We start from the raw sequence: 16623 nt of genomic DNA, 5'->3' as shown, positions 1-16623 counted from the left end.
AAAAAAAAAAAAAAAAAAAAAAAGAGAGAGAGAGAGAATTGTATAAACAAATGCATCCATAAATGTATATGAACATAAACTGAGAGAAGGGGAAAAAAAAGGGAAATTCTTTTTTATAGTATTTTATTATATTTTTAACATTTGGAGGGTAAATTCCACTTTTCTAATGGTAATTGTTAATCAAGACATGTTAGGTTTTATTATGCTTATGATCCCTAATGGTCTGGTTGTAATGACCTGTTTTATTTCAATTCCTAGCTTCCTTGTTTTTCAGGTTCATTAGAACTAGCTACAGGTAGGTTTGAAAAAATTACATGGAGTAATTTTAAGACACAAATCAAATAACAATTTTGCAATGATTAATCTTGGTCAGAGGGTTTGATCATCATACTCCACTAAGAAAATGTAGAAAAACATTAATAATATACCTTGTTTCACACTCTTAGTTCATTATAAGTTTGAAGCAGATAGAGAAAAATATTGTGAAGCTCCATTTCTCCTCAAAAACAACAATTATTATGAATATAATTACAGCACTCAGTCTAAACAGATAATTTACTAATTCTTCTTATACTTTCTGTTCAAGAAATGACAGAATCAACACTAACTTAGCCTATAAAATCTGATTAATTTCACAAGCTATGATAAAGTTCTTAGAGATGAACCAGGTCTTACAGTAAAGCATTCATTAACTGTTACTAAAAAAAAAAAAGAACTATGAAACCTGTTTTTATTAATCTTTCGGATACTCACAAAAGTAACTGGCCAAGATGAAATAAAATAGTTTTCAACCACATAAGCTATTGAAAAATAATTCAACACTTACCCTCTTCAGCATTCTGAAGCCATTCAACAAATTTCTTCATTTGTTCTAAGAAAACCATTTTGCCCTTAGAAGAATGGGCTTCCTTGTACCATTTCAAAATTATGTCTTCACTCAGTACATCAGCTACACAAACATACAAAATTACAAATGTATAACGAAGTTTATGAAATTCCTATGAGAACACACTTTAATATCAAAGTATTTTTATCTGTTTGATGGATATCCTACATCATTTTTTACAATTGTGATGAGTAAATAAAACAAATAAGTAATTTACAAAGTTATCCAGTTCTATCAAAAACATTGTATGAAATACTCTTGAATGTAAAGAAAAATTTACTATACTTGGAAACTGTATTAATCACTAGATATGTAACAATTCATATGTAATTTCCCATTCAATGATCAAAGTCAGTCCAGAAAGAGTTATTAACCTCAGATCATTTTAAGCATACAGCATGCTCAGAGATAAAATATCCCTGGTAATGAAAATAACTAACTACAGAATACCCAGCAGTTTTTACTGTCAAAAAATAGAAATTTAAAGTTTAAAATACAGGAATATATAGGAGTTTTACGAAAATTATTGAAATATTTTTAATGAAAAGAAAAACTTTTCTCTCCACTTTCACTTCGAAAATCCAAACAAAAAAAGTAGAAATTACATAAACTATACGTTTTCTTTACGTAATATGTACTAAATATATATTAACATCTAAGATAAATTATGGCCGGACTAATTAAAAAATAAAATAAAATGGCCTTCATTAGTGTACTATTGTACAAGATGCTGTTTTATTCTAGCCCATCAAGCTAGTCTACGATACTTTTGAGTTACTTCTAGCATTCACCGATGAATAAATACTAGTCCCTTTGAAGCCCTTTTTCTGTATGGCTTTTAAAAGTTTTTTTTTATATGCTTTTAGAAAATTCTTCATCAAAAGTCATATTTTCTCTAGTTTAATTTTTATGTTTAGATTCTTCTATAACCTTCATACTCATTTCTTCAGATTCTAATTTTTATCTTGATACTTTGGATATGCTCCTCTAGTAGCTCTGGCTCTAGTAACTCTTAGGTACAAGGTATACACTCACTCAACAATTATCTTTCTTCTGCAACATTTTTTCTATTGATAGAGAGACATGATGAAACAGGTTTCGGCAACTTCATTCAGTATTAAGAATGTTTTCAAATGACCATGAAAACTTTTCTCCAGTAATGGTCCACTCTATATGTATCCTATGCTTTATCAAGAACCTCATAAACAGACATTTCCACTCATCACCAGTGGTTACAATTTCTTCATCTGATATCTTGGATAATTTTTAGCAAGTGTTCTATGAACAAGACAGATCATTAATGTATTACCTGGATTCAGGTAACACATGATACTAGATTTCAGGATTCTACTGAACAGGTGTGACACAATGTTCTGATAGAAGGTCTTCATACCTAAAGTAATCCTTCAATGTTCAACATCCTACATCTGACTCATTTCTTTCATAATTGGTTATCCAATCAAACTCTGCTTATCAATCAGCCAATTATTGATATATTTTGAACAGTTTGCTATCATGACTACTGCTATCTACATCTACATTTATATATTCTAACATAACTTTTCAAATCAACCCAATTAAATTATTATACAAGATGTTACACAAGTTTAAAGTAAGTTCCTATGTGATTGAGGAACAATAAAAATACATATTTTGAAGAAGTGCAGATACACCAATGTGACTTTCATCTGAAGCAGAGCAGTCACTAAGCACTGGCACATGGGACTCATGCTCCAAATTCCCAGTTGGTGTCTTGAAAAACCAGAACAGAAAACCACAATCGATATCATACTGAAATGCTGAAAATTCCCATGCCTATGGGCCAAGCCCAAATTTTTTAAGTACGCCTCTGATCTGACACTTTCGTATCCTGCTGTATGCTACACAAAAAGGCATTTGCTTTGCATATCTCTTAACCAACTTCCTGAAATATGTCGGAATAGCTTTCCTAACTGGTCTAAAAGTTAACCACCTTTATGAAATACGTCATAAAAGTGTGTTCTCCATGTCAACATCAAACTGAACCTGTACAAGATATTCATATCCTACACTTGAATACTTGAAGAACAAGTATAAGTCCATTACAAGTTCAACTTCAGGTGTTTTTCTTTCACAATGTTTGTCTATATAGGTTTAAAAATAAGAAAATTTATATAGGTATGCATTTCATTTCTATGTTTTGTGCATCTTTTCCTAAGACTTGCATTTCCTGAGTATTTTAAAATAAATCACAACTTTCCCTTAAGTTATATGTAAATAATGACATTTTCAACAAAATATCAGAATTGCCTCAAAAAGTACAATATGTAAAAATATTAGACACTATAAAAATGAAAGATTTTTAAAGATCCATAATATTAAAAGCATACCACATATGAAAGGTATTAAAGAAAGTTACATGTAAAATAACCCAAACACTTCAGATGAACCAGTAGTTTGATTTATAACCACGAGACTACAAAAGATGAAATTGTCCCATTAATTATTTCTATATTTAGTGAGGAGTATCTCTTGTATTTGCATGGGATTAATCAAACTACTTTTAACTTACATGTCACCAACTAGAAACCTTACACATACTCAATAAAACTACAACAGCAATATTTCTTCTTTGTTAAACAATAATATTCTTAATATGTTTAAAATAGCAATATTTTGCACCTATGTTAAAATATTACAGGCCTCCTAGTGGGCCACTACAAAAATAAAGGTTTTTAAAGGTTCCTTTACATAAGAATATATAGAAAAAATTGGTTTCACAAACCAAAATATAGGGTTAAAAATGTATAAAAATAATTTATATTTGACTAATAATAAATGTTAATCTCTATAGAATATACAGTCTCCATGAAGAAATCCTTTACTTTGTAAGTGATGTTCTACCATGCAAGTTCTCACAATGAAGCCTGTATCATTTCCTACATCTAGAAATGCTGCAAAAGGATTGTATTTCATTGCATAATTATGGTAATATTATGATCGAAATTTCTTTGGCAATGTTTTTGGTTAAAAATATAGGTTTATTTTTTTTGTCAGTTTGACCAAAATTAAAAGATGTGAAGAAAAACAGTCTTTATAGGTCTTAAAGATTTCACATGGAGGTCTGATGTTAACTTTTAACTTCAAAATGAATTTGGAATCTACAAGCCTAATTAGTAGGTTACAACAATTATTCCAAAGGAAGTTAGGGTTACCTTCATTTTAAATGGTCTAATAATGCACAACTCAAAATAAACCTGAATACATCTTGTATTATCTCATGGATAATATATATATATATATATATATACATATATTAACACAGCAATTGAGAAACAAATCCACTAGTTGTAATATACACTACTACTTACAAATAACTTCACTTCATGGGGTATTAACATCACCCCCTCAAAAAACCAAAAAAAACCTCAAGTAGAAACAAACTTTTATATTATTATATAAACATGTTCTGCATACATAAAACACTAAAACTATAATCAAATATAAAGACAAAATACATTAGAAAATATCAACAACAATAAAATTGAAAGGATGAGATCTTACTAAACACCTAGACATAAAGTGCTTTGTCACTATCTGTCTACGAGGTTTTTCTCTGAATACAACATCTTACAGTTTGTTTGTTTTAGGATTTTTGCAAAAAGCTACCCAAAGGTTACCCGTATATAGCCATCCCTGATTTTGAACTGATGAACTACAGTATAGGCAACCAGTCAACAGCACCTACTGCAAACTCTTGGGCTACTTTTCACTGGCCAAACATTAGGACTGAGACTGACTGTCATTCATATAGTGCATACACCCTAAAGTGTACTTTTTCAGCAACAGGACAAAAAAGCATGTACACTTAGATTAATAGTCTGTCTGGTTTTATATGGGCTGAATTCAGTAGATAATTGTGACTTGTTGGCAATAAATTTAAATAAACGGACAGCACACAATTCACTTGTTTTAAAATAATATATTCAAAACAAGTCAAACATATGTACAAAAATTTGTTACACTATTGGTTATCACAGTTGTATCCAGGGCTTTGAATAATTGTCTCTTTTTCATCAAAAATGCACACAGGCCAGTTCAATTACTTTAAAACACCCTTTGGCAAGACAAATTATTCTCCTTTATCTTTGTTGTTACAATACAAGCTGTAAAACTCATTTTAGAAATTGCCCATTACAGCTATACTAACAATCACACAGTCTAACTTAACTTTCACTAACCTATTTACTGCACATATTTATAACATGCAACAGAAAAACCTAGGAATGTCTAGCCCTCTGGTAACAACATTACACATAAAAAACTTAGAAGCTTCGAATAAGATGACGACAACAATGTGACAGAATGTATGACTCATACAGTTACTTAACGAAACTTGTCATAACTATTGCTTTTAAAATAATTAACTTTTAACACTCTGGTTATGAAAACTAAATAATCATCAAATACCAGATCACTAAATAATAACTCTTAAATTGAACAGTCTTGTATATCCAACACAGTCCCAGCACACTGACCACTAGTCCACACCTCATCACACACATCTTTTAGTGTTCATGCATTCATAAAACAAAATATACACATAGAGAATTTAGATTAGAAAAGTTCGAGGGTAGCTGAATTTTCAAACAAAACATTTTTCTTTATTCACATATACACCCTAAGAGTAACAAAATAGCACAAACAGTATATTTATCTTGGTATTTGAAACATACTTTTGTAGAGAAGGACAACAATCTTTCTGAAAACATTCATGAAGTTCATATTGGTATAGCAATACTCTTGAATTTTGACAAGCAAAGACAGCTGTGCCTTCCCACTTTGAGTGAAAGCTTCCAGCAGGGCACTGTACTTCTTCAAATGTCTTAAAGCTTGATCTGCAACCAGTTCTTCTTTCTTATTCCACTCAACTGCAGCCATTAGTGTCTTCCAAACCTACATACCAATTCATATTCAGGTAGTTTTAAATAGTTATTTGATACTTCTGGAAACTTTTATGTGATTTAAACTACCTATGTTTCTTCTATGTATGTTTAAAACTGAATCATTTAGATATTTATCTTACAATACTACTACTTTCAAGATTATTCATTTCTAAAATGATACTAACTCAAATATATGAAAACTTAAATCTACCTTCACATAAACCAATTTAATTATGTTATTCTGGTAACATTTTCTTCACGTTTATCAAGGGATAAATGGTGTTTCCTAAAACCTATCTTCAACTATAAACTCATAGGCTGAGAAATTAACTGGTAGCATACTACTGTCTGTCCACTTACTCCTTGGTGTGAACTAGCAGTAAGGTATTTGATAGTGACAAAAAAAAAATGTTCTTCCAGAAAGTTTTGTTAATAAATCCCTCCAAATACTTAACATATAATTCTGTTACCGTACTAAGAACGACGTTTAAATCTTATAGTCGAGCTTCTAGCATCTATAACTTTCTATAATGCCCACTGATTTTTTCTCAGAAATATGAGTAACATATTCAAATGTTTGGTTGGTGTAAATATAAACCAAAATAATGGCATAGTATGAATTAAAATAAATAAAGAATGGATGATGTGAAAATCATCTGACTTTTGTAAGAAAGCTTAATACAAGCATCACAAAAAACTATTATAATATATAGACTGAGTATGTTACATTAAAAAATTTTGAATAAGAAATCATCAAGTCATGTGACAAAAATAGTTAATATAAAGTACCAGAACTACATTTCGGTATTCTTCATCAGTTTTTAGGCAGTGTGATGACACCCAAAACTGATTCCTTTCGGAAAGAGAATGTAATAGTCTTATATAACATAAAATATTCATACACTATGGTCATAAAGATTTGTTAAGATTGGGTATTTAGAATTTCCAAGACAAAGAATTGGAGAACTAAAGATTATAGATCAAATTGGGGCACAAGGTCCATTCAGAAAGAAACCAGTAACAGATTGTACCCTAGGATTGGTAAGCAAAATGTGGCATCTTAAAACAGATGAGAATCCATAATCCCAAAGTTCAGTAGCAAAAGTCGTCTCCACATGACCCAACCAACAGTGCTCAACATAATTAAGATAGACCTCCATCTGTAAACTAGTTCAACAGGTGATGAATCACCAAGATAAGACATCAAGTCATATCCACTGTTTAATTGTCACATTCTTTAAACAGCTGAAGAATGAAACAAATATTCATGTTATTCCATACAAAGACATACTAGTCAAGTTGTCAGATGCAGTGCCTAAGGAATTTGTATGATCAGACTGTTGAAATGGGTGCTGAAAAACCTTCATCCTCGTACACTATGGATAATGGAAAGCAAGCAGGGAGGATTGCAAAGCTAATTTCAACCTAAAAAAGACTAACAATGTGGTAAAGCTCCAAAACCATATAATACACCCAGAAACGGTTTGTTATAGAAAAACTTTTAAAACTTACCAAGACTGCTAGTTCATTTTCAGGCAGATTGTGCTTACTCTGGTAGTCTTTCAATAAGAACAGAATCTGAACAAAAGAAATTAGCATTACACTGAAGGTTTAAATTTTACGTTTTTCCTAACTTTTACGATCAAACATATTTAAGTATCTGAAAAACAAACAAAGTGGTAAATAACTGAATTAGTAATATAGACATATATATATATATTATCATAGGCCAACTTTAGCTGATGTAAAACAGGAATGGCATGCCTAAAAAAATCAGAATCTGAATAAAAACATAGGAATGGTTTATTTTCTGCAGTCACTTTCCTGCCATAAGTATGCTGATATCTACAGAGTAAAGAACACAAAATGCATGTATACTCATTTTGGGTAATCTGATTCACTGCTAGTTGCCAATATATTCAAACTTAAGCTTAGGCAACACACATTATGACAAGAGTTTCATATTGGGATGCCATTTGAAAATGTATATACATATAGCTAGATACACACACACACAATAGTCCTTCAAGTATACAGAATATACTATATATATACAAACCTCCTTTGTGGAAGCATCATTTCTCAGAAGAGGGGCAACCTGTTGTTGCAAATCCTTCTTTACAGAAGTACTTTGGTGGGCTTTCTGTTCAAAAGAAGATAGGACACTTGTTATTTACTCACCTGTATCACAAGATAGTATACTGTATAATCAGGCATTATTAGCCTGATTATTAGCTAATAACTGACCAAAGCATTTCCTGCTGTGTTTTATAATGTCACACATTTTCTCAACTAATTACGTATGATACACAAAATCATGGTAATGCTTCAACTCACTAAACATACTAACCTTAACCTTTTAATGTTTTAGTCATTTATCTTGTTTCAGTTAAGGATGGATTCCTGGATCATGTAAAATTATAATCCAGCATCTACAGATTTGTTATCTAGAACTCATAAAATTCAATAAGAATGTAAAAATAAAAAAATATGCTGTCTAGTAGTATATTTAGTTGGAAAACTATGTACAAAATCAACAAACACTGCACATGCCTCATCTGTATGCTACTTTTTCTTGATATATACAAAAGTAGATACAGCTGTTTACACATAGTAAAAGTAATAGCTCATTAAAATTTTTCCTTTGCCATTCTAAACCATTACTGTGCTCAAATCACTTAATAGGCTATACCAATGATGGCTCAATTCACTTCCTTTATAAGACAACATGATCAAAAGGGTATTCAAAGAATTTTAAAGTAAAAGGAAATTATAACTTTGTCATTCATTATTATAGGTATGTTTGATTTCAGTACAAAAAACTTTGCATTTCAATTTATGTGCACTAGAAGTTGGCAAAGCTAACAACCAAAAAAATTGATTTAAGTAGTGTTTTATATACTTTGGTTAACAACATTTGTTTGAAAGCAATGTATAATAAAATACTAATTAGCACATAGTAGCATATTACAAATTTATATTCCTACAACTTATAACTGTGTTATAAGAAAAGTATAATCTAGAGCAAGTGTTTATGATGTGCTATGAAAATCCAAGTAGCAAAAAGTTATGGATGCTTTTTAATTTTCTTTAAAAAGAAATATTTTAAAGCTCAAATAAAACAACTGTAAAGTTCAAACATACGAGTGCACACTTTTTGCCAGGTTAAAATCTGCATCTTACCCATTAACGAAACTTATTTTACATCGCTAAGAAATATCTTGTTTTTATGTAAAAACAATAAGACATAAAAAAATAGGTTGATATTGGTTCAGAACAGTATCAAAAGAAAGTTTTAAATATTTTCAATAAAAACAGGGCTAGTTTTGAGAATAACTTGATTTTACTCTTAAAATAATCTTTAAACAAATGATAAATTCATAGCCCTTTTCCAGGATATTTGAGCTTTTCTATACAACTATGAACATACTGATAGTTATTTCAAACTTTATGAACTAGAAGTATTAGTTAGGACTTATTTTTGTTGAGTTTCATACAAAGCTACACAAGAACTATCTGTGTTAGTCATCCCCTAATCTTGAAGTGATAAGAGTAGATGGAGAAATAAAAAAATACTTAGGACTTAATCAATATATTGAGACTGGTCCATAAGCAGATTTTAGCTGTTCTGAAAGACAGTTGAAAAAAAAAAGTTTTAAAAAAGCTAATGAAGTACATTATTTTACAACATAATATTATGAGTAATTAAAAGTGCAAAAAGCAATCTGTGTATTTTATTTTGTATAGGTTGTTTATAGAACACAAAAACTGGAATAAATCTTTGAGGCCTTGGATTCATGTGAGATGGCTAATCCATCTGTCATTTGGCTAAAGAAGTTCTGGACTTAGAGGAAACACTGATCATGTTTTAGTCTAAGTAGCTATTGTTTATGCATTACATACCCAAACCCACAGATATCCATATACTCTATACCAGTGGTTCCCAACCTTTTTCTAGCTGAGGACTAGTAGTTATAAATGTACAATTTCATTCATGTTACAGGACTCAAAATTTAAACAGTTCTTGTTTTGTAACATTTGATGAAGTAAAGAACAAAAATAAAACAAAATTTACAGCCATTAGTTTTATTCTCTTGAAGTCATCTGATCACTTAGTTTTTACATTAAAAGTTCTTGGTTGTATTCTTGCAGGTTAGAACAACAGCTTCCTTGAGCCTGTTATGACTGTCCTGCACAGTAACTGTTCAGCTGAAGACTGAAAAACGTGCTTCTCTCTGCCATTGCACCAGTTGACATAAGCTCAGTCTTAGTCAAACTCTTCAAATGATGGTTCTTTCCTCTTTGATAAACATTAGTTGCTGCACACTTGCAACTTTAAGTCTGTTTCTTGAAACTCTTTTAATTTGGTTTGATATATCCCTTTTCACAATTAATTGTGCTTACTGAAAGCAACAGAGATATAATCGTTCTCCTAACTTACAAATCATAGGATAGTCCAATGCATATATTGTAATGATAATATATGTAAATCCTATGGTATTCATGTGTCTGAATGAGACCATGACATACTTCATATATAGCCACTCTGATCTTTATTCACAATGATAAATATAAAATTCATGGGTTCATCCATCTGCAACATTCTGGACTCCAAAGTGCTGGATGAGCTTTTCTAATTCAACATAACCATAGATGAGCATCTATTGTTTCTTTTTTTCTGGCAGGAAACTAGGATGAAGTATTTTCAAGGCTTTCATAATAATCATATCAAGAAACCTGTCATTCAATTCCTGCACCAAATTGTCAACCAATAAACTCTTGGATTAGTCAAAAATGGTTCTCCTTTTATCACCATCAGATAAATTATGATTGTTCACAATGAATGTGTACAGACTTCTACTGTCTGTGGCTGATTCCTGTGGAAAACAACTTTGTAAGCATGGAGTAGGCATATTTTTCAGTGCTATAAAAGCATTAATATTACCTTAGACTAGTAGGTAAACATTTACAAAATTGATATTTTCTTTCTAAATTGATAAACACAATCTCTTCAAAATTCCAAGAGAATATTGCAAAAAAATGAGTCAATACTTGAAATTCAAATTCATGGTGTTTTTCAACATACCAGTTGTCTTAGAATCTTCATGATTTGATTCATCGTCCTTCAGAACAGCAATGAGACAACCCAATATTTTACAAGTGATTCTATAGCACCACTAAATTACAGCCAACAAGAATCAAACACCTTTCTCTGCCTCTTGTAAATATCATACATTTTCTTCAACTTTGATAAATGTTCTGCAGAGTAGTGGAAATATCTGAAAATGGCATCTACAGTATCCTGGTATTTAACAAAGTACTGTACTATGTCTCCTGCCTGGGAATTAGCAAGTGCCAGATTATAAGCTAAGCAGTGGAGACTTAACAAATGTCTGTTAATTTTTCATCCTTGTAGCAACTCCAGATTTATGACTTGTCATTACAGTAGCACCATCTTTATCCAAAACTATTAAGTTAGCTACTTTTAAACCTCTAACCTGAATAACTTCACTGATAATTTTACATATACCTGTAGCACTGGCTTCATTTAAGTCTTCCACATTGAAAAAATAAAATGTGACTGAATTTTGCCATTTACAACACACCTGATGTACATTATCCATTTTTGTCACTGATGTATCTGTTAACTCATCAGTAGTCATATAGTACATTTTGAAACTAAAGAATATCTTCTTCAGTCACTCAGCATATTGCCCTCTGAAAATCATCTATGGAATCATTGTGTGTATACATTTTCCTCATATCCAATTGGAGTATATCCAAATGTAGACATTCCTGTAATTTCAAATGAACAAAAAAAAAAAAGATTATTCTCATATTAAATATTTTTCAGCATGTATATTCATATTACATTGAATGATATATTACAATATTCAGTATCTGTGACAGTTACAAAATTACACAAAATAGTTTGCACTAAAAGTTGTTGCACACAAGAAATCAACAAATATTTTCAATTTTTTTCTAGTTTTAAAGAACCAACTGTTCATATACCTACCCAGAACTTTAACAGATCATTCACAAAGACTAGATTTCTATGTGCTATCTGTTCCTTGGTCAGCAAGTACATGTTGGTGATAATAATTATTCAGATCATTCACAAAGACTAGATTTCTATGTGCTATCTGTTCCTTGGTCAGCAAGTACATGTTGGTGATAATAATTATTCAGATCATTCACAAAGACTAGATTTCTATGTGCTATCTGTTCCTTGGTCAGCAAGTACATGTTGGTGATAATAATTATGATGACTTCTTGTGCTTTTGAGTATGTATTTGTTATTGCTTTTCCATGTAGGCTCTCACAGTTACTACAGCTTCTGATTTCTTGTGATCTTCAGTGTGCACGTGTTTAACCAAGTCATCCTTTGGATTTTCGCATGATCTATCTCCAAGCGAGAAACCAAACATTAAAGTCAGGGCTTTATACATTAACTTGCTTGCCCTGACCATTTTTTTTTCTTTTGCGAAGCTGACTTTTTAAAATGTTTATATAACAATTTTTATTTTTTTCATTATCTTTGTTTTGTATACAAGATGAGTAAAATAAAACACAATATGATATGCAAAGCAACATCTGTATACTTTTTTATGACCCTCATAATGGAAACTTGTGATGTTTAATAAAATTAAAACTACATATATGAAGAAAAACAACTTTGTAGCAATTTTTGCAAAGATTTTAAAATTAAGTATTCCAAGCCAACACATCACCATAACCATATGGCCAGTTCAACAGCTCTTCTAGTCATGCAGATCATGCACAGAAAACATCATAAATTCTTTTCGTTATTCTAAACACTTACATTCCAACATAAAAACATGCCCAAGCCCTTTAAGTGAATAGAAAGAGTTAAAACAAACAAGATAGTGTGATAGCCTAAATGTAATTGACAATAAAATAGTGAACTGTAGAGTAGAAACATAAGTATCTGTACACCTTTTACTAGTTGGAGAGTTAGTATTGGACTAATGCTAATGTAAAGCCCTGAAAGTAGCTTTATCAAGATACAACTTTTGATGTCAATAATGCTTCAAATACAGTAATTAAAACAGTTCAGAATTAACAAACAAGTTAATGAACATACCTTTTGTGAAAATATTACTATTCTTAGCTTTTTCATATAATGAACATAAGAACTGGCAACACTCAGAAAATGACCAAGGAAGACTTTGAAACCATGATGATTTGATAGATCTGTTTTGCTAATGTGATTTTGAACTTCAGCTGAAAAAAAAGTTGCATTGCTTGAAATGGTAGAAGAATCATAACCTAATAGTTGGTTCTAGTGATGGGAATTGAGATGACGGAATCTTACATTTTGACATTTCTTTCTAAAAGCGGCAGTATAATTATAAGTATTTGAATGCTCATTCATGAAACTTAGCTTCAAGCAAATGTTAGAATGTCAAATGGTTTGTAAGGTTGCCTTAATGACACAAATTGCAACACTTTAACTATGTTTTATTTCTCAATTATTGAAATACATACCAAGGAAAAATAAAAGAACCTTCAGATATTATTTTAAACAATTTTGGCAATAAAGCAAATAGTTAAAGTGGGAAAGATGACATACAATTTTATCATCAGTTCAAAATTGTATTCATCAATGGCAAGGTTGTGAATGTGTAGTGAAAACATAGGTAGCAGAAGAGCTTCAGTGAAGGAAAGTACCACGTTATGTTATGAGGTATTGCATTATAAAAAAACAAACTGCTTTACAATTTTAGTTTTTGCTGCAATTTGCATAGATTAACAGCAATTTATAAATGAAACAGCTATTTCTTAAACTACATAAAGTAATATTACTTATGATACATTACCTCAATTTAACTTTGAAAGAAAAGATACTAACCAGATATTCGAGGAGAGAGCTTAAACCATGGTTATCAAAAGTTTCAGAAAAGATCTCTGGTGTACGTCGACTTGTTGGGAAAAAGTCCTAATTACAAATGAGTAAAACATTAACACGTACATCTAGTGCCAAATGCTTAAAATATTCAAAAAATGGTGTGGTTTAAGATCAAAAATAGTTTAGAAATTTATTGAAGAACAGATGTGAATGTTTGATATTTAATGTGTATGATGGAAAATATATTTAACTGGTAAAAGAGGCATATATTAGTAAGTTTTGAGATCGAACAATAAGATTGGCTGCACATTATTCATAAAATGCTCTTCAGTACTGAAAGCCATGACTACAAAATGCCTTGTATTTATAAGTTATACTTGGAATTTAAGTGAGGTTCAATAAACAACAAAAAAACCTCAGGACAAGCATAAAAAGAGCAATCTGATGAAATAATACTCCTCTAATTACAATTCTTGGTATTTTCAGATATGCCAATCACTGTTTTCTTATAATTTGGCTTAAATAGTAAGAAAACTACATCTTACTTAAACTATCAAAAAATTAACCTACCTGTAGAATAAACAAAGAAAACAGTGAAGTACAAAGGTAAATATTCTTGTTTAACTTGATTTAAGTCATAAATCATAACAATAAACAAACTGCTCCTAAAAGCTCATTATAGAATATTCAAGCAAGTTAACACAAAAATGCTCAATCCATACTTCATGCTTAACCCTTACATTATTGGTTGGATCTTAAAAGATTTGTCATAAGTATGTGGTGTTCTATAATGTTCAGAGGAAACGGACTATTCAATGTATCAAAAAACTTAATTTCTTGTTTAAGCGAGTACAAATTTCAAAAATAACTGTTACTAAAGTAAAGAAAGTAACATATATAGAAGATTTCATTCTAAAAACTGAATGACTGAGACTGTGAATTCATCTAAATCCCTTACATATTGATTTCACTAGCCTAAATCATGAGACACTAAATGTTGAGTAAGCTGACACCTCAAATCAACGTATACAATTGTCCCTAGAGTCAGACAGATGTTACATGAATTCTTACTACTACTCTTGAAATTTAAAATATTTCATCCTGACCAATGGTACATTGTAAATGGGCTCACAATTTTTGTCATCTGTAAGCTCTCCATACTTCCTTGAAGACTACATCCAAAGAGCAGCAACTTTATTTCTTAAAGCTTGGCTTCATTTGGTAGATAACACTTAATATCACCAGGTTTATTAAAAACTAAAAAATGCTACACAACAATTTTGATAGAAGCCAAACACCATAAGGAAAAAAAAATTTAATGAACCAATCCATTTTAGAGATAAGTTGGTATAAAAAAAAAATTAGCAAGAGCCTCAAGACTCAGATATACAAAATCTATATCATCAAGCACATTCATGTCCAAATATCTCATAGGCAATAAAAGAGCATGTTCATATGCAATACCATCAGATTACAGGATTCAAAATTTACCATGTAACAATTATGTTTTGCAAGTAAAATACTACCTGATACAAGTAAAGTGAGTTACCAATTTGCATTGTGTACAAATAAGTCCTATGGCCAATATTTATCACAAAATCCACAATAAAAAAATTAATGTATAGCTGCTATGTTGCAAAACTGACCACCATCTGTTGCTTACGATGAGCAAGAAGAATCTATGAAACAGCATTTCTAATTGGCTATTACTCACATAAGAAGCCAATTATGCATAGTATTTCAAACAGTTGAAATTAAGTTCATGAACATTAGCTTTGCATGATGTTGCACTTGATGTAGGCACTAGCAGATGATACTTTTTATAACAAACAAATTTCTACAACAGACTTTGGGTGTGCAAGTACACCACGTGTTTTCTATCCCTTTGTTTAATGCAAAACTTTTCAAACTTTTCATGCATGTAGCTGTCTGTAGTTTAACACAGCATGCCAGTCAAGGAATTAACTAAGCTCCTTTCACCCTAGTTACCTATTCTCTTGGAAAATTCACCTAGTGTGTCATATGTGCCTTCTCATGGGAAAGATTTCTATACAGTTGAATATACTATGTGAAAGTAGACAAAAGTCTTTTCTACTGGTGGGTCAGATGACCCCTTGAAGATGTAACCTCCCTTATTTTCTTTGGGTATGAACAGCAGTCACATGGGTATTGCATGTGCCCTGATAAAAATAGCACTAATGTTTCCTGTATGCTATGTTTTCCTAGTCTTGGATACATACATACAGATGCCATGCTCTCTCTCCAGTAAAGGCACCATCCTCCATAAGTACACTAGTTTTGAATGTCTTTGTAAACTGAATAAAAAGTCAGAGAATTGAGATTTGGTCCACGATAAATTTTCTGTTGAGTCTCCTGTTATTCTGCGTAACCTACCCAATTACTGTTAGAGGAAAATGGTGGGTACTGTCAATACCACATATTTCAAGGGATAATTTAAAAAGCCATAATGCCCCATAAACTTAAAAATGGCATTTTAAAAGACTTGAATAGGGATTGGGTTAACAAAGATATTCAGTCTACATAGAAAAATGTCACAAGTAGAACTTTTTCTTTAAGTGAATGACTTTGACAAGCTTTGTTTGAGGTACATAATTTTAGTCCGAAACTCTCCGGGGCCATTTTGTCTTATTGTGAGGGCAACATCATTTGTGTATTGAAAAAATGATAGAGAACTTATCTTTTATTGGATTTCAGATTTTATTTTTGTAAATAGTAGCATAACATTCAATTATTTGTACAAAATTGTATTATTTAATGAAGTTTAAAGAGAAATTTAATGAAAAAAATTCCTAAAATACGTTTTTAATTGTAAATAAGCGTCCTCTAAGAAGAAATGTTTTTTTCAAAAAAATCTTTTAAGATATTTCCTTTCACTTCAGCACTGGTCCTGCTACCTATAATTGGTATCTAAACCTTTT

At 30.8% G+C, this 16623-nt stretch overlaps 1 protein-coding gene across 1 annotated transcript in view; it reads right to left on the bottom strand.

The window, feature by feature from the left end:
- Positions 1-16623, bottom strand: part of LOC106472720 (basic leucine zipper and W2 domain-containing protein 2-like) — a 40578-nt gene that overhangs the window by 4650 nt on the left and 19305 nt on the right. Inside the window, exons 8-12 of the mRNA XM_013933376.2 lie at positions 13688-13774; positions 7871-7954; positions 7324-7389; positions 5602-5821; positions 827-949 (exon numbers count right to left, since the gene is read on the bottom strand). Of these exons, the coding sequence (XP_013788830.1) occupies positions 827-949; positions 5602-5821; positions 7324-7389; positions 7871-7954; positions 13688-13774 (580 nt within the window). The remainder of the gene's footprint in view (positions 1-826; positions 950-5601; positions 5822-7323; positions 7390-7870; positions 7955-13687; positions 13775-16623) is intronic.

Source organism: Limulus polyphemus, unplaced genomic scaffold (assembly GCF_000517525.1).
Source record: "Limulus polyphemus unplaced genomic scaffold, Limulus_polyphemus-2.1.2 Scaffold5547, whole genome shotgun sequence".
Taxonomy (NCBI): domain Eukaryota; kingdom Metazoa; phylum Arthropoda; class Merostomata; order Xiphosura; family Limulidae; genus Limulus; species Limulus polyphemus.
The sequence above is the reverse complement of the archived record's forward strand: the minus strand, read 5'-3'. Positions and strand labels throughout refer to the sequence as shown.